The 26,574-nt window shown below is 46.7% G+C and overlaps 1 protein-coding gene across 2 annotated transcripts; it reads right to left on the reverse strand.

Moving 5' to 3' along the window:
• On the reverse strand, positions 1-26,152 carry LOC135383889 (ATP-binding cassette subfamily G member 4-like). 2 transcript variants are annotated; one of them, XM_064613182.1, is made up of 13 exons: positions 26,042-26,152; positions 24,296-24,487; positions 23,919-24,078; positions 22,257-22,446; positions 22,051-22,196; positions 21,809-21,932; positions 20,935-21,049; positions 17,993-18,198; positions 16,893-16,970; positions 15,385-15,553; positions 13,668-13,768; positions 12,427-12,582; positions 6,879-7,327 (listed from the first exon to the last, which is right to left on the reverse strand). In XM_064613182.1, the coding sequence occupies exons 1-13, from the start codon at positions 26,136-26,138 to the stop codon at positions 6,971-6,973; spliced, it is 2,091 nt and encodes a 696-aa protein (XP_064469252.1). In that variant the 5' UTR covers positions 26,139-26,152; the 3' UTR covers positions 6,879-6,970. The 2 variants fall into 2 exon arrangements, with proteins under 2 accessions (XP_064469253.1, XP_064469252.1); XM_064613183.1 differs by lacking the exons at positions 6,879-7,327; positions 12,427-12,582 and adding an exon at positions 1-117.
• Between the last annotated feature and the right edge of the window lie 422 nt (positions 26,153-26,574).

Raw genomic sequence — 26,574 nt, forward strand, 5'->3', positions numbered from 1 at the left:
CATGTACGTGGAACTCCTGATGGACAACAATAAACGTGTAAAGGTGTACCTACCCGTCGTTTTAAGCGACTCACAGATGAAGATTTGCAAGAAATCCGAGAATTACCAGATCTGAAACTAGAGAAGAAGGAGAGATTCAGGGATGGTAAAAGAAGTGACCGCAAAGAAGAAGTGACCGCGAGACCAGCGAAAGTCCGCGTCCCATATGTAATCAGCAGTAAAATAAAAATACATGTATTTCTGATTTTAAGAGAAAAAAATGTTGCGTTGCTGTGATGGACTAGGAAGATAGGCTGATATGATGGGAAGCTCTATTGATAGAGTGATATGATAGGGAGCTACAGCACGTATTCATTGACTAAGCAAGTATAGTTTGTGGGGAGCTGTAGAGAATAAAGGACACCACACTTTTTTAAGCGACAAACAAATTCTCTAGCAGCTTTATTGATTTTAGGTCATTAGCGGCGAGATTATCGGAAAACAGGGTTACAATGCTCTTCAGTGATTTCCCTTTCACCAGCAATGTCGCCACAATACAACAGTACACACCACACATTGGAGAATACAGGCTTTGGATACAGACATCATTATATTCGTCGACTGTGAGGCGTTTCAACTCGGGTTCGATTTGTGGCAATCCGAAGGAATCAAAGTAGATGAGGTCATCCTTCATTTTCGCGTACAGAATCCAGCGCTCCCCAGCTTGCTGTTGCCGATGGGTGTTCACGACGATTATACCCGGTCTATCCAGCGCGGGCAGACGGTCGTCTCGAGCTACCGCGAAAGAGTGCCGAAGTGTAATCGTTGTACTTCAGGAGTCTCTCGATATCTTGCTCGAACATCGCTAATCCAGTGCGACGTTCCTGTTCTTATCGATGGACATAATTCGCACACTCTCGGACAGTATCAATACGGTCGTGGGTTCGCCCAAGGCACGTCGGAACTTGAGTTGCAGACGAACGTTTCCACGCCTGATCGGTTACAGGTGGACGGAGGATTGATCGGGATCCAGGTCGTAGTACAGTAGGAACTTGTTTCCAACGTAGTGGTCGTATTCGTAGGAGACATGCTTCTCACACAGCTGCTCCAGGAGGTTGAAGTAGCTTCGGTGGTTCAGGTTATTGTTGAAGTCGAACGTGTCTATTCGCTGCGTCCCGTTCATAGTGAGCGTCGCCGACTCAATGTCGCAGTTCACAAATCGATACGGGTCCCGATTGAATGCTCCCTGGTAGGCTAGGGTGGGCACGAATGCGACCACCACCTTAGACAGTATCTTCTCTGGAAATAAATCTTCCAGGCATGCATCCAGGTTGCCAACTGGTAGCGAACGAATACGCGATTCACTTCCGGCCAGTGTGTAGAGAGCCTTGCGTCTCGTGCGTTTCGAGAGAATTCCGTCTCGTGTCCGAGGAATAGGCTGGGAGACACGGTGATTTTCTTTATGTACAAGGTGGCACTCATGATTTCCACTTTATGCGTGTGCTGCCCCTGATCGGTCTTCATAATGCGGAACGCGTCGGAGCCTTGATAAAAAACAAGCCTAATTTCCACTCCCGATATGAGTAGCTTAGGCTTCAGGAAAATGTCCAAGTTGATCTTGGAAAGCAGGTTGATTGTCTTGCCGCCACGTGTGAGGTTGTATCGTTCGGACGGTCCACGAGCGCGAATGTTGTTTTCCGATTGACGCGCTTCTTGCGTGTACAGACCTGCTTTATGCGCGGTATTTTGCTCCATGGTGCTGGCGTGAAGCAAAATATCCAGGTAGCTTCTATAGCTATACAAATCATTATTCGTAATCATGGTCTGACTCAAGGAGACGGCTACGTTCTTGAAAAGCGAGCTGGCGAACGCGTTGTCGGGGTAGACCTCGTCGTAGGTCGTCCGATCGCCAGCCTGTGTTTCCGGTAGCGAACCATCGTCACATACGATGCGGACTTTCGTCACTACGTACGCGGAGTTCAAACCGAGATAGTGATGCCCCAAATTCGAAAGCTGGAACTCTATGACATAGGATATGTCAGTGAACGGGTAGAATACCTCATATTCCCTCTTCAGTATATGCCACTGCGTTCCCGGCACGGAAAATAACTGTGTTTCTGACTTATCCAACAGAGGAGTGTCGGGATGTACGACGTTAATCGTGTCCATCTCGCAACTAAATTGTGGCCGCGCAACCAGCGTGATTTATGCCGTCGAAGACGTCCAGTTTTCTCCTCTTTCTTCGCCCGCCAGCCCCTCCGAGGTCGCGGAGAATTTCACGGCCCGTATCTTTCGCTGATCTTTTCAGCGCACTTCGGAAAGAGTCTCCCTCAGACAGATTTTTGGCTACGCGCTTAGCGGCCGCAACAGCCGTCTTTTTTAAGTAGGGCGATACGCGTTTAAAGAGTGGAATAGCGAAACGCACGAGCTGAGAAAAGAAATCCAAAGGCGAGATGCAGCGGTCTGTCGATTAATTTCACCGAGCGCACGCGCGACGGTAGCTTAAATACGTAGTGATCTTCCTCGTAACTCCACTCTATCCCATATTCGGGGAATATTTTATTCAATAGCGTGTCCGTGTCTTCGAACGTGAGCTGTTTTGTTTGCCACTTCTCCGTTGCTAGCGTGGTTCACACTCAGGAAGCTGTTGGGAATGGAGAATCCCGCTAGACCGACGACGTACGAATCATCCAGGTGTAGCGGCTTATCTAATGTGATCGTGAAGTCATTCAACGCGTTGGACGGGTGCAGGTTGATGCTGGCGTTCGAGAGCAGATACATGTAAAATTCATCTTCCGACATCGCTGGCGGGCACCCAAGAATCGTGATCTTTGACGTATCCGAACCAACGAACCAAGTAGTGCCAATACCCCGTTAATTTTCTTCTTTCTAATCACCGCGGATATGAGTCGCTTATGGTACGAGGAAAGATGGTGGACGAGCTGCAGCTCCTGCTCGTAGAATGATCCCAGTATTTCTTTTCCCATCGAATCTTTCACGTACACTACGGGTGGATCGGTCTTTCTAGTTCGCGACACCTCGAACACTTCGGCCGTCCACCTTTGATCGTAGCCTTTGGCGAACACGCCGCGATCTAACGTGAGCCTCACCTGGTCCCCTGCTTTATACTTGCTCTCGCGCGGGGTCGTCTTACGATTCAATCTGTTGAACAGAGCTACTTCATTTCCGGCGTTCACGTTTTTCGGCTTTTCGCCCGTGACGGAGTGTACCGAGTCGTTATAGTCGGCCACTATCTTCGGCAGCGCGTTGATATAATTAAACTTCCCCGTACTAGTGAAATGCCTGGCTATTCTTTCTCTAATTGTTCTCTGCACGCGTTCACAGGAGGCCGCTTTCATTCTGCTTTGCGTGCTATAGTGATTTAGTAGCGACTGAAAATACTGACGAATTGGGGAACCCCAAAATTCGCTTTTGTGATCCGTGAGCAAATTCTTCGGAATTCCATGACAGAAAACTCGTTGGAAAGCTGTCTTTAAGTCTTGCGGGCGCTTTGTGCGAATGAGGACCATGTACAGGTACCTCGATAGCATATCTATGACTGTTAAGATGTACCTGAAGCCCTCGTTAAATTTCTGATATTTACGCATATCCAGAAGGTCTGCGTGATATAAATCCCGCACGTGAGTTGCGATGATTGAGCGCCGCTTAAATTTTTTCTTCACGTTCTTGTGAAGGGTGTAACCATCTTCTTTTTTCAGCTGTTCCACGGCTTCTGCGCTCGTGAGCTTGTGATAACGTGGGTACCGATCCACTCCTCCTAACCCTTTCTCCTTGATCTTTCTATAGGGCCCCATATTTGCTCCAGCGAGCAATGCGGTGTATTTCCAGAGCGCTTATAATTTTCGATACTTTTTTGTACCAGCTGGGTTTCTTGATGAGCGCGCTACGACGTGCTAAGTAGCTCACAAGAGCCACGATGTTTGAGCGATTGATTCGCTTCCCTCTATATACTGGCACATTATCCGCCTGCCAGGTGAAAACTTTCTTCAATTCTTTTAGCACAGATTTCGCACGTGCTTTATCAACACCGGAGGGTAGAAGATTAAAATCGAATTGATTGGGTTCCGGTTCGGGTGCCGAATGGACAGGTTCCAGAGGAGGAGGAGGAGGATGATAGTGAGCGCGCTTCAGCAAGTAATAGAGGGCTTCCAGTATGTTGCCCTCTTTTACATTGTCCGAATCGTTCGATTTCAGAACTTCACCTATTTCTATTCTATGAGCCATGACCGATGGCTTTGCATATCGCTCGCCCCGCGACTCCCGCCACGAGACTTGATAGCCCTGAGAGGAGCAGTGGAAGTATGGGAATGAGACCACCTCGTTGTCCCCTAATATATTTCTTCAACTGCCGGGGGCACTTATGAAGTGACTTGTAGGCGAGGAAGCGGAGGATTTTTTTGTGTTTCTTCAGGTTTTTATGAAGTTCCGTCGAAAGTGGGATATTTCCGCGTAGAATATTCAGACAGATTTCCGAAAGGATTCGAATGTCGTCGCAGCTGAGCTCTTTAAGTAACTCTGCGCGGTGCGTCGGTTTGCTGGTGGCCAATACTTTGAGGAGCGTGAGATGTCTTCTAAGATCGGCCGTCATTTCGCAGGCGTAAACAGGAACTGCCGGTCGTGCGGTAAAATACCCGTTCGCAGGCTACGAGAGGGAGGTGTTTGCGCGTGCAGATCCACAACTAAATAACCGTGCGCCTTCTCCGTCGCCTGGTTATATGCGTCGAGAAAATAGGAAAGCCCCTGTTTCCCGAATACCTGACGTCCGAAGGTTTCGATCTGTTGTACGGACCGCGCATTCCGGAACAATACGATATAACTGGCGTTCAGCGATATCGTTCGAAAAGCGGCGTTATGATAGAACAAGGCTTGTGTGATCAGGATCACGGACGCATTCTTATGATGGCTACCACGTACAAACAACGACTCTACCTCCGATAGAACCCCCTTTTCCGTGATTTGATCGTCAATAACTATGAGAGTGGGATATCGTTCATCCCAATCTGCGGGTATCCTGTCCATAAACTCCACACCGTTGAAATCCTTTTCCCAGCCGGCTGCATACTTTCGTACGTAGAGTATCTTCTGCGGTGGAATGCTAAATAATTCAGGGTGTCTCATTATATTCTGCGTGAGCACCGTCTTCCCACACATGGACGCGCCGGAGATGAGAATTCGAGCAGGGTGCTGGAACTGCATGCGCATCGTGGAATAACTTGAGCAGACTGTGTAGCGAGGTGTGATGCATCTTTATTTTCATCCATAGCTCCTAGAGCGATTGATGATCGTCTCCAGGACTCTTATTTCTTCCTGACATAGTTCCTGAAGCTCGCGCAGTGATTGCTCCCTGTAAGCCGACAGGTACTCGTCCAAGATTTCGCGTATGATTTCCCGCAACTTGTTTGTGGTGATACGGGAGCGCAATATGTGGCAGCACATCTCGACGAAGTTCTCTCGCTCGTGTGACGCCTCGAAGCGGAACAGCGCGGAGTTGATGCACCTGAGTCGCGCCATCTGGTGGCACGAGGTAAGTTTGGATGTATGAGATAGAGATACCCAATTCGGTTAGAACCATCTGAAGCCACCGCCGATTGATCTCGTAGAGCTATCTGAGATAGACACACCCGATTGGGTTAGAACCATCTGAAGCCACCGCCGAGCGATCCGCGCACCATCTGGCGGGCGCTGGTGAAGGCTATGTTCAGTAGGCCAATCAGGACCCGCTAGCAATTATGGTGGGGCTTAGCGCGGGCCAATCAGGTGGGGCTTAGAAGTCTATGGAAAAGAGCAATCGGGGTGAGTAGGCTTAGCGCGGACCAATCAGCGGAGCTGGCTAATTAGTATAGAGGCTCAGCATGCACCAATCAGCGTAAAGTGGTGGAGCAAAGTAATTAGCATAAAAGGGCAGCGCTATGATGAACCAATCAAGGATCAGTAGGTTTAGCGTGGACCAATCAACGTGAAGTGGGAGGAGCCAAGTAATAGCATAAAGGGTGGGGCTACGGTAAACCAATCAACGCTCAGTAGGCTTAGCATGGGCCAATCAGCGTGAAGTGGGCGGAGCTGAGCCGACTAATTAGCATAAAGGAGCGGAACTACGGTCAACCAATCGACGATCAGTAGGCTTAGCATGGGCCAATCAACGTGAAGTGGGCGGAGCTAATGGCGACCAATCAGATGGCTTTGGATTTGGCTTGTGTTGGATTCCGACTGGGTTGGCTTAGAACTGGATTTTGTTGGCTTACAAGTGGATTTTGGCTTAGAATTGGATTAGAACAGTAATTCCTAGAATTTGATTAGAAAAATGACGTCATTGTTGGACCTAGGTCCCTACTACTCACGCACGTTGGGATCCTGACGTCTCACTATCTTGTTTGTGGCCCCAGCTGCACGACGAGCTGGGTCTTCGCGAGATCTGCGCTTCCGTTCGCGTTCTCGTGCCCGCTGCAAAGCTTGTGCGTCAGGTCCCGGTATATCCACGGCGTCAGGGCGTTTGTTTATTCGCTCGGAGCAGAGCACGAGCTTGTGGGAAGTGCGACACCGAACGGGGAATCGATCGGTCGGGTGTAAAGCGAGGAGAAAATTAAATTTCATACGCGACCGAGCGACAACAATGTCAAGAATCTGTAGCTGCTAACAGAAGAGCGCTTATAGTGGTAACGTCGTAGCTTTGCATTTGTTTCTGAAACCAGAGCTGTGGTACTGTTTCTTTGTGGAACTGTTCCTGTGGTCGATAGAAGAGACAAGGCGCTGACAAGCTGGTGCATGATTAAGGAAGGGAACCCGAGACAGTGAAAAAGAATTGAGAATTTGTTGTCGTCCCTTCCATCCCTGTCTCGGGTTCCTTTCCTTGTTCCTGTGGTGTATGCAGGACGCACGAGGAGAATATCTCGAATTTATTCACGTCGTAGCAAAGAAACGTTTGGGTCTATCAATATCGTACATATGCTCAATTATAGAGCGTCAGTTTGTGTTAGTATCGCCACTTAATCCTGTAGGAGAGCACATGATACGTGGCAATCCACAATGCAATAATTGAAAGTGGCAGAACGGCTATGTCGACGTAGAACTCTTCTTCGTCTACGTTGTAAGTTTCCAAAGCATCTTCACCAGTAGTACAAGTGATATTCACGCAATCGTCCCCGAACGTAAACAGATTCCCTCTGCTCCAGCCAAAAATGCAGATCATGATGGCGTTAAAGGCGTAGTACATGTAGGACGTGTACGGCAGCCACTGGATGTAAAAGGCGAGATCTCGCTTGGTGAAGAATCTCCCGCTGAGGATGGTGCAGTAGGCGAAAATGGTGGCAGACACCATGCATCCAACTTCCTGTGCGAGAAAAGGTCCATGATTTACGGTTTGTGATCCCTACTTAAGCCACTTGTAGTGAAGCACGACATTCGGGAAATGTTCTGTGAAGACTGGGGCTTTGTTGTTCTTTGTAAAAGTTATTTTTTCAGCTAAAACTCATAAATAGGGTCTCCCTTTCAGGGCGATAATATCAGAAAAAGATACATGGCTGTGTGTATACGGAGCTCATTCCTGCATTCAGGTCTTCAGGAGCTTCCTTGCAGTGACCCGCGAAGTGTGAGTACCCTATTGGAGGCAGGAGTTGAGTGGCCGAGAGATGGGAGCTCTAGTCCGTTGCAGTTTGTGGTCGTTAGAGGTGGTCGATTTGTATTACTCTGCCCCTTCTAGTTTAGTCTTGACTTCAGTAGATGGGCCATATAGATAAGTGCAGTATTAGTTTCCAGAATATGAAGGTATTTCTGGGTAGTAATTTTATGATTGCTTAAGGTGCACCTAGCTCCCGCGGTAGTACATCACGAGAGTACACTTCTTAGACAACGAAATAGAATTTGTATTGCTGCAAGGATTGCCCCCATCTTAAGCTCACTAATCCGGGCAGAAGTGGTTAAGGGTATAGTTAATGCACTTGACACGCACATGACAACACCAGCAGCTGTTTAAAAAATTTATTTTAGATATGTAGTTGGTTGTCTTCAAGGGGGCAATGATGTAAGTGACAGACATTGTTGTTGTAACGGAGTCCCAGAAAACAAAACGTTTAATCAACCAATCAACCGTTCCCAGAACGGCCCCAGTTTCCGAATGACGGCATTCGGGCTAATCCGCTGTCACGTGCCCTAGCATAGCTGTTTTGTCTTCAGCTGACACCACTACAGTTGTCTTTTTTTCGTTGCCCCAGAACGTACGATTGAGAACATCTCTTACGGCCACTTACCTTCCTATTGATTAGCAAGGGTACACATCTATGTTGGCGGTACCAGCGGGAGCCGGAGAAGCGTGTGGCCTTTTGTCTTTTGGCCAGTCTAATACCCCTGTCACGCAAGCAGTCTTCAATGATCATTGAAGCCAATGGCCATTGAAAATGCGTGCGCCACCAAGCGTGTAACGTGTCAACTTCTGAAAGACATGATGCAGTCTTGAACTGCAGGTTGCCAGGTTTCGGAATTCGGGTTTCCCGGATCACTTGCTGTACAGCTTGGGACAAAAGTTTAAGGAGCACAGCACTTGCGTATTTCTTCATCACAGTGGTCTCGTGCTAGATGTCAAGGCGGGTTCAAATAAGAAACGGGTGACCGGCTATTCTAACCGTCTTCTTGTATGTGTGTCCGCTCCTGTTTGCTACTTCGGTGTCACCCCAATGGAGAAATGCAACACCGCGGTGTTCCGTAATCTTTTGTCTCAAGCTGTGCAATGTCTGTGGAGCTAGCTAGAAACAGGTAGGAGGAGACACTCGTTCACAAGAACAGTTTAAAGAGGGCTGTGGTTATACACCATGTTCATCGACTAACTCGTAAGTAGGGTTGCTGGTTTTTGGGTTTATGCGAAAAAATACGCCGGTGTACGCCGGTAAATTTTGTGAAGAAATTCGGATTAATCCGAAAAACTCCGCATTTGTGAGTTTCAGAAATCCTGAACTGAGGAATGAGGAACTGAGCCATGCCTTGATGACTAGTTGGATCGTTTCCTATTGGTGTCGGATTGCCTCGCATCGCAGGTTTTTGCGAAGCATGCGTGTAATGCGGTGACCTCCATCTTTGTCTAGATGTAATTCGCCGTTGGTGTCACTAGATGGGTACCCTATTTTGTGAGACTATTCGACATGAGGGCATCTTGAGGGCATTTTAGCCATTTCTCAGATCTGCTTGGGAAACGTCCAGCACCTAGCGTTTCTCTTCTTCTGTGAACCGTGCTTTCCTTTCAAAGCAAACAAGTACAGATGTCATACAAACTGTCTTCATGAAAGGGCTGCTTGATTTTGCAACACCGACCGTATGATCGGACGCAAGCGAAAGCTGCCGATACGATATTGTAGCCGAATACCAGGATTCCGAGGTGTTCCTGGTCGCCAGGTGATGTCGTGGAATAGATGTCATTGCCTGCAAGTTCCGCAGCATGACATTTTTGGGAAGTCAGCGTCTCATTCCTTTTGTGAATATGTCTTTTCACAGCTGTAGCTTTTTCGACGTACTTCGGATATTAACAGAGATATAAAAATAAAATGCGAAAAACTACGAATTTTTAGAACATAACACACCCCAAAAAATATCCTCCGAATATTAAAAAAAATAAGGTAAAGAAAAAAAAACACGCATGTGGTTTTCGGTAGTTCTTTTACCGATTCTTTTCTTTTGTCTCGATTGTAAACACACAGGTGGTCAACCATTAAAAAAACTACTTTTCCCGATTGCAGATTAAAGGGTGTGTATAGTGTTAATAGTGTTCTGACAAAGGGAAGTCACAAGGGGGGAAGGGAATGGGGGCTGGTTGGTCGGCTAAGGTGCGTCACTTTCCCTTCGATTGCCTTGTCAAGGCGAGAACAGCTGTTTCTTTGCACGTTTAAAGGGATACTTCGGAACATTCGGTGAAAAAATTGCTGCACATGGTAGTTTGTGCATAACATCCACAGTATACCAGCCATCAACTTTGTTTCTTTCTCATGTGAGAGGAGTCGCAGAAACTCTCCCTTCCGAAGGCCAACGCGCTACGCACCCTGCATGGAGCGGCGGAGTAGTAGTATACCGCGCGGAACAAAACAATGGACGAAAATTGGGGATCAGATCACGCAGACGCAGATGGAAAGAAACAGCGGTCATCTGCTTCACTGAGAGTCAGAAAACAGCGCAGGAATGGTATGAGTAATGCACGGTGACGTTGGCCGACCAGAGATAGGAAGTACTTCCATCGATGGGGGGGGGCTCTGCGAGAGCCAGACTTTTTCAAATTTCAGCTTCGGATTCATTCAAAGGATCAAAGGATTCAGCTTCGTTTTCAAGTGAGATATTTCACAGCTGTGTTCAGTTCGTGTAAATGATTGTGGGAATATCGCAGGCTTGAAATCCATTTGGTTGCGAAGTCCCTTTAAGTAGCACCAGTTTGTGCTGTCTTAAAGAATTCTTGAATGTGCACTGCTTCTGTAGGTTCGTCCTTTGTGTGTTGTTTTTAGCGCGTTGTACTGATTTATGTAAGTCTTATGGTGCAATCGTGTTTAGTACTCCTTATTGTTCCCGGGTAATTTACAAATCTGCTCGCGAGTGGCTGAGTATAAAAATAACGCGGCAGAGTGACATGTCCAGCAGATACGCGACATCCACGAGCGAGAAATCATCTGCACTCATTATGACAGAGTGAGACCAACTAGCCCAGTCTGCTTCTTTGATTTTATTTTTCAAATCTGCATTGTGTTCAGTAGCGTTCGAGCAGCGGGTATTTGAGGCGTACTCTGTCATCTCTTACCCGCCAGCTGTGAGTTCGCGAAGTGGGATTCGTTTCCTGCTAGCAGGATGTGTCAGTGTCACCGAAATTAGTCGTCCACCGCGTCCTGTATGCGAGGATAACGTTGTGTCCCTATTGAAAAATCCCGTATGAGACTCGTATGGGTGTGTTCTATATCAGTTTGTGTAGTCCGATACAGATTTGTATGAGTCCTATATGGTTATACAGGGTGTTTCTTTTATCTGTAAAAAAGTTTCATAAAAGGGCGCGCTGCCTTAGGGCGGTTTTACTTTTGCCAGCGGATTACTCGATGGGGCTGTAGGAAACAGGAAACCAATTTTTTGCTCAGGAGACTAATTAATGAACGTTTTAATTATTGACTTTAGGGAGCGCATTGCGATAGCAATATTAAAGCCTTATCACAACATGATCCGCTCGAACCACTGATGAAGCACTAAAGTGAGCTCACAGCGCGTGCTATAGACCTAACCTCTGCGATCCTCTCGAAAGAGAAAGTGATCCCAAAAAGAGCGACGGTGACGTTGACGTTGATATCGACGCCCTCACTTAACGTCACAGAAAAATGTCATACGAGATGTTGGCAAACCCTTATCGTTCACGATCTTCGTTTTTTTCTTTTTCCTTCATTTCGTTCCTTCATGTATTGTACTCTCAGTTGCTTGCCGTATCAGTCATCTCATCCTGCCGGACACAGCTATTGCCCTTGCCCGGTATGACGCGCAAAGCTCTTTACAAGCAAAAAGAAAAACAATGCAAAGATCGTGAAACAATACGCTTTTCTGTGACTCTAAGTGAGGGCGGAGATATCGATGTCACCGTTGTCCTTTTGCCGACCTCTTGAGGGTGCAACAGACTGGAGAACTGAAATAATTAGGTCTGGTGGCGCGCGCTTAGATTACTTTCGTTATGCGTGCTCCAGCGCGTCATGTGAAGTTCAGGCTTTAATATTACAACTGCAATGTACTCTCTAAAGTCAGTAATAAAAAAGTTGGTTAAAATATATTTTAATCAGTCCCCTAGTTGAGAATAAACACGGCTTTCTAGTAGCAGCCCCGTTGAGTAATCCAATTGCGAAAGTAAAAGCGTCCTAAGGCAACTCCCCTTTTTATCAAAAATTGTTGCAGCTAAAAAAAAAAAAAAACTTGTATATATAGGCCCCGTATGACGACATATGAGTTTCCATGTATTTTGTTGTTGGGGTTGTGACAGTGTTTTGAGAAATTAGTGAGGAAATTTAGGGTTAGGTGTACAACGACAACGCTGCTGCTCGGACACAGTTTCTACATACTGCAGAGGTTCAAGAGTCTTCGCCCTCCTGCCTGTATAGCCTCGCTAAACACCGTTCGCAGCACTACTGTTCGACGAAGAACTGCATAGGCCCATGCCTCCATTTTTTGGGTAACTATGTGTGACGAAACTAATGGAAGAGTCGACGCGACGTTTGCATATAACAAGTTGCCTCTAATTTGATGTATCTTTTCAACGACCAACCGGATTTCTGAATAAGGCTCGTGTGTAGCCGGATAATGTGTTTCAGTGGGCAGTTGAAAGGCATTCTTCGAATAGACTGTTGCTTATTTTATTTTACGTCAGTATGTCGAGCACAGTGGAGTTTTGCAAAGTGTGCGGTAAGGCAACTATCGACAGTCTTATATTCCACTTACTTCGCTGTCGATCAGTGTGCCGATTAACATTCCTAAGGCTTGGTTCAGAACGCACACAATGAAGGATAATAGCAAGAACGTCATACTGCGAGATTCTTCTTTCGGTTGAACGGTCAGGTAATAGTTGAAGATGCCCGCCGATATAGAAAATAAGAGCTGCACAGGAAAGAAGACCTTTCAGCAGGGATCGGATGTGGTGACGTTTCAGTGAAACTGTTTAGTCTGCGCGTCCGGGACGACACTACAATCCAGCTTCGGACCACCGCAATCCTATTGGAATTATACTGAACTTGCTGAGAATTCGCTATACATGAGAATTCATGTAGTCGTGCAGCGAGAGAGATGCGCAGTTAATCATGGTCGGTTTGAACATGCGACAAGTCACTACCTGCTATGTCGTTCCTCTTGTTTGGTCAAAGCGTTTACACGCCAGAACGAAGTACCAACGAATTCAATAGCAAAAAGAGAAAAAAAATCACGCGTGTGAATCTGAAGCATACCTGGGTAAATTACTTCTAAAATGTAGTTAAATTACATTAGTCACTCACTACTCCAGTTAGAATTTAATTAAATTACATTACTCATTACTGCGACTGAAATGTAATGAAATTACATTAAAATTACTACGAAAAAGTAATGACATTACAAAGTCATTACTGCGAGTTTAATCGTAATGATATTGTGGATGTGGAAATTCATTGTCAGACAACACTACGTTGTAAAAACGAGACATATTTCATTCTGTGCCGATTGCGTGCGTCACCGTTCTTAGTGGGCGTTGGAATTCTGTTAACTCGCCAGACGGCAACTCTCTTTCTGCAAAGTGTCAACACAGAAGACACAGTCGATTCTTTTGTAAAAACGTAATGAGTAATGTCATTAAAATTACTGCCAAAATGTAATTAAATTACATTACAAATCACATAATATCAAAAGTAATGCATTACATTACAAATTACCAGAAAAAGTAATTCATTGCTGTAATTTCATTACAGTAATGACATTACTACCCAGGTATGATCTGAAGTCGCTGTGGTCATGGTGAAGCTGGTCATGGGACGTCGGAAGAAGTTAACGAAGTGGATGCACCCACTGTCTGTGCTCAATCATGCTCAAAGCCGTTTCGTCAAAAACCGAAACGCCACTTCATTCGCCAGACAATAAGACCGCGAAAATGCTACCAATTATAAAACAGCAAATGCCCATCCCTTAACAGCATCTGCATATAGTTCTATACGTACCTCGTAGGCGAGCTCCGAGAAGATTCTCGCAAAGAAATAGGCTTTCTTGGTGTACAGCGAGTGCCACTGTTCCCTTATTACATGTTGGACGAGGAGGGGACCTGCAAATAACGAGAAGTGTATCTAACTCCACGCATTTTTCTTTTGAACCACGAAAGTACACATCGAATGTGATACAACGCCCAAGCTGTCTGTACTATAGATCCCAAGCCCTTCGCTCAGTTATTAAAGTTTTAGTACAGCGTATACGCAATCGCCATGCGTACGCAAGGAAACCGCGTGTGCACACTCCGCATGCGCCGAACGTGGCTTTGCGTTTAACGCAGTCTGAACACACATTCCCTAGCGTACGGAAAGGGATTACGTATGCTAAGAAAAATGTTTACTGTAAAACTTTGTTCTACCGTTGACCGCATTTTTGAATGCTCGTTTACCTTTCAGGGTGGTGGCACATAGCCCCTGTTTTGCCTCATACACAAGGCTCATGCGATTTGTGAGTTTTAGGGGGAAGAGGCGAGTGAGTGAATTGGAGGCATCATTCCTTTATCTGTCACAATCTACAACATTCGAGAATTTTTGGAATAGAGGGCGCAATTTCAGCGTACTCAATAGAAAGGGCGTATATACGACGAAAGCGAACGAAAACAACACTTGAGTGTTTTAAAGGCACTGTAAAGCAGCAGGCAAACTGTTAATATTGGCAGCGGCATTTGAAAGCTTATTTCGAAAGAAACCCATACTACAAATGTTATGTGCGACAGATAATTTTTTAATCACGACTGAAACTGCGGCGAATAGACTGGGGAGGTCGTCTTGTGGGAGTCAATCGCCCATTCGTCGGGCAACAGTGTTACATGGCCTCAAACGAGATAGTTCCCGACATATGTTCTCTCAAAATGCAAGAACACTGGTACATCGTGGAAATGGGTAACAACTGTCGGCAGAATCACCGTAAGTGTCACCTACGCAAAAATGCACCATGTCCGGCGAACCGGCGTGGTGATGGTAGCGGTCAACAGATGTCGCTGTATTCTTCCATTGTTATTGGCATGTTTATGTCCCCGCCGTACATGACGGGAACTGCGTAGTTCGTGTGGGGTCTCAGACGCAGGGTTGCCCGTTATATGAAATTATAATTTTCTAAAAACTACGAGGTGGATTTGAATGAAATTTGTGGCGTTTGTATATATATATATATATGCTGAGCACCCGGACTGTCAAATGAGCCAGCGGTATAAAATTGTATGCCTGCTGCTTTAGTAGGGTTCTCACACCGGTAACCCAAAATGCGAACACCTTGTACTTGCAACACCATGATGCGGTAGCCACAGTCGCATGCGCCATGTTGCACAATCAAATTCTATAACTGGCTATAACTCACCGGAGACATCTCGCGCCATGTGAGGGCGACGTGAGCTCACTTTAGAATGAGTTTTGGTACCCACGCTGTTTTCGAAAGATAAACACAAAATCGCAAACTCGAATCACTGATTGCGTCCTGGGCATGTGCAGTCAATATACAAGTTTGATTGGGTCCCCGAAGCGGTCGGGGGTGTGCTGGTCAGTCGGAGCGCCAGTTGTGTAGCACGTATCCCACATGTGTCTGAACCACCTTCAGGGTTGCTTCACTGTTTTGCCGAAGGTGGTCCGTAAATGCTTTATGACACACCCTCGTGTATGCCATATGACTGCTAATGTAGACACCAGGTACACGTACTTTTAAGCGTGGCGCTGAAAAGTGCCCACATGGACATGAAAGCAACGTAGAGGAAGAGAAAGCTGACGTTCATATCAACACAGGCGACGCCACACTTCGGAGAGTTCCAGACATTTGCGAACACAATCGTCGTTCCAATGTTCAAACACTGACGGTATGTCATATGAACCTGCGGTATGAAAACGGTCTTGAGCACAAGTGCAGTGTAGTTTCCCCACTTGTCTCGGTCAAGAATGCGAGATCATTTTGAAGTGCTTCTAGCGGCGCGATCTCAATCCAATAATTCAATTAATTCATTCATTAATTATCGAATTAGTGCAATTTATTTAGTTTAGTTAATTAATTCAATTAGTTTGATTCAATTCGTTTTCTTTCGGTTGGAAGAGATAGCAAAGCTCTGGGGAGGTTTGGCGAAGACTGATCTCCTAGTTTCGCACACTTTGAAACTTTGCAGCGTATTATATTTGCTAATGCTTATATTTATGTCATTGAATATCCACAAAAAAAGTGGCTTGTTATATGTTGACTAGGTCATCAATATACATGGCGCTTTTTACAGCGACAGCTCTTTATGTGGCGTTAAGCATGGGATAGCGCGGCGCGGTGAGTCATGGAAGGAACGCGCTGCGAAGGTGGTGTGATACGACGTTGGTTATCACGTGAGGTGTGCTGATACATGTGGAGGGGCTGGAAAGCACGCCGGGATTTCGCCAGGACGGCTCCGCCGAGGAAAGTTCTTAGTGAATGTTCTTGTCTTGTATACTCGTAATAAGAAGTGCAGAAGAGATTATAATCTATTCTTAGAAATGGTTGGCGAGGTGAGTGGTGCCCTGAACGAGGGGGCTGTTCTGGAACACCAAGCCTATGCATGAGCCATGTCTGTAGTTGTGGGTTGGCGGATGTCGGTGCACAGCGTAACCACCAGTTGTTCGGACATATCACTTAGGAAAGTGGTGTTCTTGGCCAGTGAAACATCCACATTGAAATCTCGATGACGAGAAGCTTGTGCGTGCGGTAAGGCGCGAATACATACACGATAAAGTCGCGGACGCGTTCCGGCGCGGCGCGAGGCGAGAAGTACAGCCACCACGAGCCCTGTGGAAAGCTGCACGGCACACATTTCTCCGATGTCGTCTCCAGGAAGGGTGACTTCAAGTGGTGTAGCCAGTATTCCGGCACGCAGGTAAATGGAAACTCCGGTCGCCCGGTTTCCCCATCCACTACGACGCGCCCCGCAGCAGCATTTGAAGCGCATTTTGGTTCTCCTCCTTACCCCCAGCGCTGAGCGCACATGCGATAAGAGTTTTGTGCGGACACGCGAATGCCGACGACGCTGACGCGACCTCGGGAAAATCTCCACTATACAGCTGACGCTGTGAAACGCCCTGTATGTATTAAAAGGCAAATGTTCTAACATTATTACCCTGATGAACATGGTGGGCCTCACGCAGGCGAAATCAGATGGTGATGTTTACAACGACACTCGTTTACAACTCTAGGCTGCTTACCGGGCTTCTGAAGGTAAGAAAGATGAATCTGTTGAACAACACCGACAGATAATCCCTCGCGTCGACCTCCGCACGATCCTGTTGAAGCAGCAAGCATTTGCCTTTTACATGAAAGTTCATTTACTCATCTACAAATTACATTAGAAACTCCGAGACCCCGCACCACACGGTCTTACTTCTAGTGGTGGCGTATTTCATGAAAAGTGATAGCTTGGTAGGTACCGCGATATGCACCTGGCTCGACACATCTGGGCCAGTTTGCATAAAAGTATTAGTCTCAGACTCATTCTCAATAGCATTGGACGCGCTTCCTGCGGGGGTGCCGAGCGCGTGCTCAATGCGCTGCAAAGGCTGTTGAGATCGAGTATGAGTGTCATTCTCAATTCTTATGCAAACGGGCCCTGAAGGTGCTATTGGAGCGGACACACACAGGGAAAGGTAACGGAAACGGGATATCGCACAGTTAGAATACCTGAAACAGAAACGGAAACGGCAATAATTCGGGTACCGCAGGACCCGAATTATTGCAATTCTTCACCATCTCATGTAGATAAATCTATGAAATAAACTTCAATGAAGCAAACTAAAATTAACTGAAGAACAAACTAAAATGAACTATCAAACTGGAGCATATAAGTAAGTAGTATACTGTAAATAGAAGAAGCATAGTTCTTATACGCTTTTGGTGACCTGGAAGTTGCAAGCGTGAGTAATGTTCCTGGAAACCATGTTCATATTAGCTGTTCACAGAAATCACGTACCTATATATGTATATTTTGAATAAAAGTTGTCCCTTGTATGCATGTATCCCTGGAGTTCTCAAAATAGACTTCAGAACGTAGAGGGATTAAGTTTTGTCACGGTGTCAATGGTCTTTTTCGTTTAAAGAAAAAGGAAAGAAAAGAAAGAAGGAAAACAAAAAGCTTGAGGGTGGGGGGGCGGTACCGCAAACAGAAACGGAAACGTAACGGAAACGAAAGCAACAATGGTGGTAACCGAAACTGGAACAGAAACAAATAAGGGCCAGTAATGGAGGTGATAACGGAAACGGAAAAGGTTCCGTTACCTTTCCCTGGACACACATTCATACGCACACTTACACGGAATATGTTGGCCATGCTTGGTCGTCGTCTTCTCGTCACCTCTCCTGTTGTGTCCTCGCTCGGCACTGTAGTTGTTTCCTCTCTTAGGGTCACGTAACGTGCCCTGTGCACTTTTGTTGCCTCTAATAAAGCCTTGATCTTTTTAGATTCGGTATCTACAAACGCCTGCAGATCACCGTGCATCCCGCAAGCCACTTCTAGCACTGAAACGCAACCACCAACAGTGTAGCGAGCCAAAGAAAGATATGCGTGGAATACAGAATCAAGACATGAACGAAACAAAAAGATAGTGAATCAAGGAAAAGGGTGCAGGCTAGCTGGTGTAGATCCATGAAGAAGAGCGAGAGACAAGGACACTGAGACTTGCGTGTGTTGCCCCCTTCTGTGGCCGTGTCTCTCGGTCTTCATGAACCAAAGATAGGCATGCACTTTGGCCCAGTAAACGAAGACACTGCCGGGGACAAGATGAAAATAGTGTGGTCATGTCTTGGCATGAAATTATTCGAGCCCCGTCACCAGTTTATTTGTCTTCATTTGAGGCACATGGTGTGTCATTTACAAAGGGGCAACTCCCCCCCCCCCTTTCTTTGTTTTTAAATTCGTCTTAGCTCCGCGAAACAACTGCGGCTCGAGCCGCGTAGAGACGTTGACAGATGGAGCGAGGACAGCAAAGAGGACTGGGGGACAGTATGCGTCCTGGACCGACTTAGAGGGAACTGTGCCGACATTCGTCTGGAAAGTCTGCCGGAAAGCCCGGCGAAAACCTCAGACAGCAAAGCTGGTGCCGGAATTCGAGCCCGGGTCACCTGCCAGTCTCGGCGTGAATAAGCGATCATTCTAACCCACTATGCAACGGGAACTGGTCCCTTTCCTTGTGAAAAAGTCACGTTTTATCCCTATGACTTTGGACTTTCTTTGGAGCAAACGCAATATCGCGAAAAAGACTGCTGAAGAAGCAAAACAAAGTCGACAGGACAGTTACACGTGAGCAGAGCAGTAGCGAGACAAGTTTGCGCCCAGGGCAGGGTAAATACAAAGCGCCCCCCCCCCCCTTCTCCCACTGCCGTCAGAAGCCCTATAAACAAAGAAATGAAACGCCTGTTTGCGCTGCCGAGATCGTAAATTGAAATTTTCTTCATTCCCGCTTTGTCGTGTCCAACCAACCTTCCAAGTACTGCCATTCGGCGCCCTCTCAGGCGAGGGCGGCCCGGGCGGCTGCCCCTCTCGCACCCCCCTCGCTACGGCTCTGCACGTGAACTATGCTTTTGCCACTCTGCCTTCGCTTACGTCTCATTTTACTACTACTACGGACTATGCGTTTGCCCTAATTTTCAGTGCGATCGTACAGGCAATTTTGCCTCACGTGCTCACGTGCAGAGGTGCTTCTCGCTTGATTTGTGGTACAGCAGCGTTGACTATAAAATGTTGCACATATTCAGACCTGCTGTTCTTTACATCGAAAACGTTAGCTATGGAACACACACCTTAGGACGTGGCAGTTTCCTTATACTGCAAGTAACCACCATTACCGTTCAAGGTCTGCTAGGGGAAGCGCCATGGGGTTCGGGAACGACTGATGCAGAAAGGAAAGGCTGTTACGTGGTCTATGATGGTGTATAGGTTCAGATTCGCGTAATCCCTTTGGTCACTTGTAGAAGGGCATGTATCTTGGTGCCACAGGCCAACTCTATGCGGTTACCTGGATTGTGAAAAGGTCACTTGTTCCTAGGGCGTCGCTGCGGCCTTCCGGTCAGTGAGGCAAATAGGCTTGGCTACAGGGTACAGGATTGACCGCCGTGCATAATTTTTAGGCGTTTATACTAAGATTGTACTGTTAGTTTCGGTATCGGCCTCTTGAAATGGATGACCTATAGCCCGGTCTCTGAATGTCTCTGGTCTTGGCTTGTGTGACCTTTTCCCATTACAGTCCTTTTGTCTCCTGAAGAACATTTTTGCTCGCTGAGTCTAATTCGACGATGGTCGCGCCCTGCTTCGTCGATGGTATCGCGTGATGGGCGGGGCATGACAGTAGGAGATGTTCAATATTTTCCTCTTCGCCCATGACGCATAGGAGGCATGTTGCGTTGTCTTCTGCGAACAAGTTCGTTCAGTGTAGAGGTAACTTGATGTGTCGAGATAAGTAATCGGAGGGCTTCTATTGGACAACGCTGCGCACGGTGCTGCCCGCTGTCCAACAGACGCGTTCCGATTATTTTTCTCGGCACATCAAGTTATCTCTACACTGAACGAACATAGCCTCCCAGTTCAAATAGTCTCTTTCTAGTTATCAAGGATCCTGTACGTGCCTAGAAGATGAGTCCGCTTGCTCTATCTCCATAAAATGATTCCGGAGTTAGCGCCGCCTTGTTTTGTGTGTACATGTTTTTTTGTTTTTTTGTTTTTTGTTTTTTTGCAGTATGCCAGAGATCTTCGGTCACGGTCGTTACTTTTTTGATAATGGTGTTCCACTCCCGTTCACTTATTGCCGAATGGCGGTGGTGCATGTACGGTCAATTGGGTTTTCTTGTTTCTTCATGTTCTGCGCAGCCCTGTGTAACGGACATAGCGAAACATACGGGTAATGAGGGTGACGTCTGGTCTATGTATCAGTCTTCCGAGGTGTCTGGTTTTCGACCGGGCTTCCCGGTATGAATATGTTGGCGATCCCATATCGCCCACAATAGCAGGGGGTTGGAGTAGCGAATCCGTGCAAGACCGATCCATCTCTACCAATATCCTTTTGTTGATATTCTGGTGCATTGGAGAGAGTGGGTAGAAAGGGGGGCGTCAGTGTCACCTACTGTGGCACGATTATCAAGTCGTTTGACTTCTGGGAGCGAAGGAGTGGCACTGTAACTGAAATGCCTGACGCAGCTGGACTAATTATACGAAATATAAGAAAAAAAGTATTTCCGTTAATACAACAATATGTTTCTTACAGAAATCGATGATGCACGTGTCAGATGGGCGTGTGAAACCCCGAGCATGAAGAACCACATCTATGTTTTTGGCGACTCCGTAGTAAATGCTTCGTCCTTCGGACAGGACACAGATCTGCTGGCAAAGAAGATGTGCTCCATGAAAGCCGAAGGAGAAGGTCACTAGAGCCCCGATAGGATTTTCGACAAGAGACTGCTGTGTACATAGGAGGGTAAATGTATCGACTCCGACTGCGACTTAGCATTTCGCGGTAATGAATCAAGTTGCAGAGTGACGGCCGCAGAATGAAGTAACGCACGTGCGTAGTCGTAACGTACATAATACAGCTTTGGTTCGCAAGGAAATAGCGATGCACACGCGCATACAAAACCAACTTTGCATGAAAGATGAAAGATTCTCTCTTGTTCACCTTTGCATGTTGCGCGCGCCTGTTATTTCGGAAAGATTGCGTGCAGTACGCGAAATGGATTGAGTGGTTTACACGCGCCTGTGGATGTAACTTTGCTTATTTGAGCGCAGAAGTACCAGTCGCGTTGTCTTTACTATAGATGGCGGAGTAGCCATTTGCGTTTCAAAGACGGCAACGTTGTAGTAAACAACTCACACGTGGGGTCAGATCGGTGGTCACAAGCTCGTTGCGTGCGGCCTACCCAAGGATCTGAACTGCAACACTACAACTCTAGTAAACTTGCTAGTAAACTTCAATAAGTGGACTTTAAGCTAAAGCTAGCGTTCTTAAGAATAAAAGAAAACGACACTAGTTCATTTCATTGAAGACGAGTGGGAGCATCTATCGCGACACAGAAGTACTGTATATTGAGTGTCGTGAGTAAAAACTCTCCAGATGGAATAAACGTAGCATGCTGTTTTCACCTTCGTGAAGTAATTCATCATGCTTGACGTGGGATTTGATATTGCAGCGACGACAGTATGGCCTTGGAGTGCGAAATAATTCAGCGTTGTCATGCAAGCCCTAACTTGCGATTCGTCCAGGTACCTAATAGAGATGATTGAGGAAAGGTATAAGGATTGTCATGCGTCCAGCAGTGCTCCGAACTATGGTCGTCTTACCCTCTTGTTTCATGTCCCCATTTGGAAGACCTAATACAACTCACCGCGTGGGGTCGTCGACAAATATAATCGACCGCGGACACATCGACTGTTGAGCACAGGTTAGGAGTCGACATTCAGTCTTGCTGATATCCCGCACCAAGGTTCGTCCAGCGTCCTGCAGACACCAAGTCTCCATGGCATTCACAACCTGAGATATCACGGAACATGAATGTACAACAAAGATTGACCATAAGGCCGCTTGACCTACCGCGTTAAATTTGTCTCTCCTCTCAGTGGATGTAGGGTACTTCAACTCGGCGGCGAGCCACAATGTCTCTTTTACGGAGAAGCAGCCCAAGTGCACATCTGCTTGTGGAACGTAACTACTGTGCCTGCTTATTTTGTCTCCGTTGATCTTTTCATTATTGACAAGCACGTCGCCACTGAAGCCTTTTATCCTGTTACCGTGGGACGTGCAAAGAAGAATCGAGGGAATTACTTCCCATAACCCAGGACAAACATAGGACGTACACAGCACTTGTGCCTCACAACATGCGGTTGCATACTTCGATTAATGAACTGCGGTTGGCGAGAAGGCAAGTAGGGCAAAATGATCGAGGAAAAGGTGTCACACACATTGATCGTATTAGCGTCTAAGTGAATGGGAGTGGGACTGGACATATGCAGGAGAGTGTGTGTCTAGGGGGTGACTGGATATGTTGATGAGAGGGTAGCCTGCATGGTGTATAAAGTAGCGTGTGTAGGACATGCACTGTAAATTTCAGAACACCTTTTTTGGTGTGTTTGAGGTGTAATTAGGGTGTAACATTGCATATACTCCCCTATTACACCTTCTATGGAAAAAACAGTCACCAGAAGTGGTGTTAATGGGGTGTTAGTGTTTCGAAACACACTCTTTCCAACGTGTTATCACATTTTGGTGTAAATATGGTGTAAATGAACAACATATATACTAATGAGACTTTTATTTGGGAGATATCCACAGTGGGTGAAACATGTGTTCCAGTTTGACATTTTCTTAAGAAAAGGCAATGAATGGATATGTGGCGAATAACGAATTACCTTCTTGTGCTGTCAGTACCTAATATTTACGACATGACTTCATCATTAACTAATACCATAAAGTAAAAAATACTTGTCCTGCCCAATGTTTTTGTGGACATTATGTCAGATGTCAGCCCAATACAGTTTGGTAAGCAAGTGCAGTGCATATTCAGAAAAAAAGAATTACGATAAAGGATTGGCAGAGCAAAAAGTTGTGTATTCACACAACAGAGGAAGAGAGCATTTGCATAACGAATACAAGGGTACATACTGCACTAACAAACACGAAACCATGAAGAACTGTATGTTCAAAGTGAACAAAATTTGTACTAATATCTGTATTTATTAATTTTGTTTTTATTATATTTTATTTTATTTATTTATATGTATTTATCTGTATCATCCGTATCATTTATGTATCTGTATCAGTTTGGCTTACAGTTGTTGCTGGAATTAGATTGCTGGGATTCCCAAGCCCAGCCATGCCATCTTCAGACATTCCTCAGACGCGTTCGCGGACTTCATATCGCCGTGTCTCATATACGACACATGCTGCACTTCATTTACACCCTTTCCAGAAGGGTGTACACATTCCACTGGGTGTAGGATTACACCAAAAAGGGAGTCAGTTATGATACCGTTGAAATACACCAATTTGGGTGTAAGGAATACACCTTTTCTGAGGGGTGTAACTTTTCCAAAGGGTGTTGATATACACCAAAAAGGGAGTCAGTTATGATACCGCCGAATTACACCAAAAATGGTGTTTTGAAATTTAGTGTGTGGGGTGTGTAGGTCAGACACCCCTTCTGCTAGATTGCCTATCATCAACCGCCGTTCTTGAGCGACAGTGTAAGCCGCTTACCAATAACCGCTGAGAACGTTCAGAAGGGAAGACTTTCCACAGTTCGGGGGACCAAGTATCGCCAAGAAATCTCCAGGAAACGCCGAGCCACAGATATCTTTCAAAATGGTGTTGCACTGTGGCTGTACAGTTCTTGTGCAGGAGACTCTGTCCAGTAGGCCTGACGGATAACGGTAAACGATATAGTCGTGTTTAATTTCAAGAATTCAATTTTTGTCCAGTGCATGAAGCAAGAACTAGAGATACGCAGTGTGAAACAGGAAAGTGCGTCTGCGCTGGTGCATTATTCTGCCTTGCTGCACGCTGTTTGTCATTTTTAGTTCACGACCTCAGAAATCTGTCAATTGCAGGAGGCAGAATACATAATTTGTGCGTACCTCTTTGAAGTGGTCCGGTGCACGATATGTTGTCCCACTCAACCGCAAGTCGTAGTTCTGCTGACAATCCAGTCATGGTACGAGGTGTGCCACTCCGAGATGGGACGACTGGAAACTGCACTTTGCGTAGCAGTTCCATGTCGGAGAACGTCGTTATGGTTCCTTTGTCCACTGAAGTGCATACTCTAGCGACTTTGATAGCAAATAAATGACATGATTAGCACGTTGCAACAACTTTATTGCGAGATGATGAACGGGGAGCTTCATCGCAAGACTTAGCAAGACATAATCATTATGTAGTACAATATTATAATTTGACTGTTTCGGTAATCTTTGTTTCCTTCAGAACAAAATGGGGATATAGGCCCTGAGTACCTGCTGTAACGTGCGGTGGACTGTGAACAAGACCGTTGCAAAGGGCTGGGTTGACCTGAAAAGCCGGGTCTGGCCCGGCCCGCTGACCGAAATCGGGGCCCCAGAATCGCTTTGTCGGCGGGCTCGGGCCCGGCTTCGTTCCGAAAGTTCTCGGGACTGCGCCGTGTCGAGGTTTTCGGAGCCATTCTTAATTCTTTCACATTATTACAAGATTCGTTATGAAAACAAAGCAGCTAAGTTCCTCCGTCTTCGCCGCGTTGAGGGTCTCGCCTTCTCCGCGGCCTAGATCGCAGACAGAACCACGAAGTGCACGCGTAGACAATCGCGCGGGACGCCTCCATGTTGCAAAAATGGAGAGCATAAGGGACGGCGTGTACGCGTGTCCATGTACCGCAGCCAGGCTCAGCAGTAAAGGGATTTCCGCTCTATTATGAGTCTCTGCTGATTGGATCGCACCTGTTGGATTAATCACAATATAAATCTGCCTATTCAAGTGCAGGCCCGTCCTTGGCCGCTCTGAGTTTTCGGCAGCCGAGTGGGCTAGGGTCGGGTAAAGTCTCCGTCGCGTCGGGTGCGGGTCCGGCTGGGTTGAGTTTTTGGCAGCTGGGTCGCGTCAGGGTTGGATTTCGCGGCTTCAGGTACGGGCCAGGTCGGGACGGTAAAGTGCTCAACTGTGAACACAAGGTGCGCTTTATGTCTACCTGCAGTAGAGCACTGCACGGGCCGTATTTTTAGGCCCAGACCCGTACCGAGACCGGCCTTCCTTTGATTTACCCGCCTGGGCCCGGCCGGACGGCTGCATATCTAGCCCGGGCCCGACCCAAGCCCGAAGAATTTCTCTCATCTGATTTTTCTCGGTCCAGGCCCGAGCCCGAGCGTCAGACATTTATAGGCTGCCCGGCCCGGCCCAGTGTATCAGGCTGCAGAATTTGACCGTGGCTAACTAACAGAGGGGTAACACAAGCTATGCCCGACCTAGGTCCGGCAATGTATGGGCCCGGCGCGGACCCATAATGGTCATACCCGAGCCCTGCTCGGGCCCAAAAAAAAGCTTTACCCGGCTCGGCCCACGGGCCGGGCTGGGCTAGGGTTTTCGGGTAATCCCGAGCCCGTGCAGTGCTCTAACCTGAAACACTAACGCTCTTCAAAATGAACTTCGCCGCATAACACGCTCCTAGCCTATCATCATCTCGAATAATATCCTGTACGCTTTTTTTGTGGCACTTATGCTGTTCATAATTGTCACAAAAAAGGCGTACGCCCCCCGTTTTCAACAAATCAGGACGGATAACGATATCATTCGAGATGATAGTTGGCTAGGAGCGTGCTATCTGCAATTGTGCAATCTTCAGCAAGAAACAAATCACATACCTGTATCACTAACAGGTGCTGATGACCTTGACATCGCCTCCTTTATTGATGGTCGTCTTTCGCTGCGCGCGGAATGCTTCATCTTCTTCTTCTTCATCGCCAGTATCGTGCTCGCAGATACTACTACTTCTTCGTCTGCTCAAAAAATGTCGTTCGTTTAAAGGTGCGACTAGCGCTTGCACTTCTTCTTTTACTACGTACGATACAGAAGGCCTGCCTATTGCCTCGTCTCCCTCCTTCGCTACGTGGACATATAAAGTCAGAATTGGTCTGCTACTGTGATTCGCCGTTCTGCGAATTGAAGAACAAGTAAATGATTGCTGCTAATTTGGAACCTGTAGACCTGAGTCTGTAGACAAAAGCGTAACACGCTTTCCAGAAAATCAGTCTTGAGAAAGATATGGGACCATTTCGCGCTTAATTTTGAAGTTTTCCCATTTAGTACGCGTGGACGTATAATCACTACTCGCTGACGACGGTGATTCGTCTCCATCTACGACCGTTGGTGGCACGTGCGTGGTGGACCACCGCCG

This window comes from Ornithodoros turicata, chromosome 2 (genome assembly GCF_037126465.1).
Source record: "Ornithodoros turicata isolate Travis chromosome 2, ASM3712646v1, whole genome shotgun sequence".
NCBI lineage: Eukaryota > Metazoa > Arthropoda > Arachnida > Ixodida > Argasidae > Ornithodoros > Ornithodoros turicata.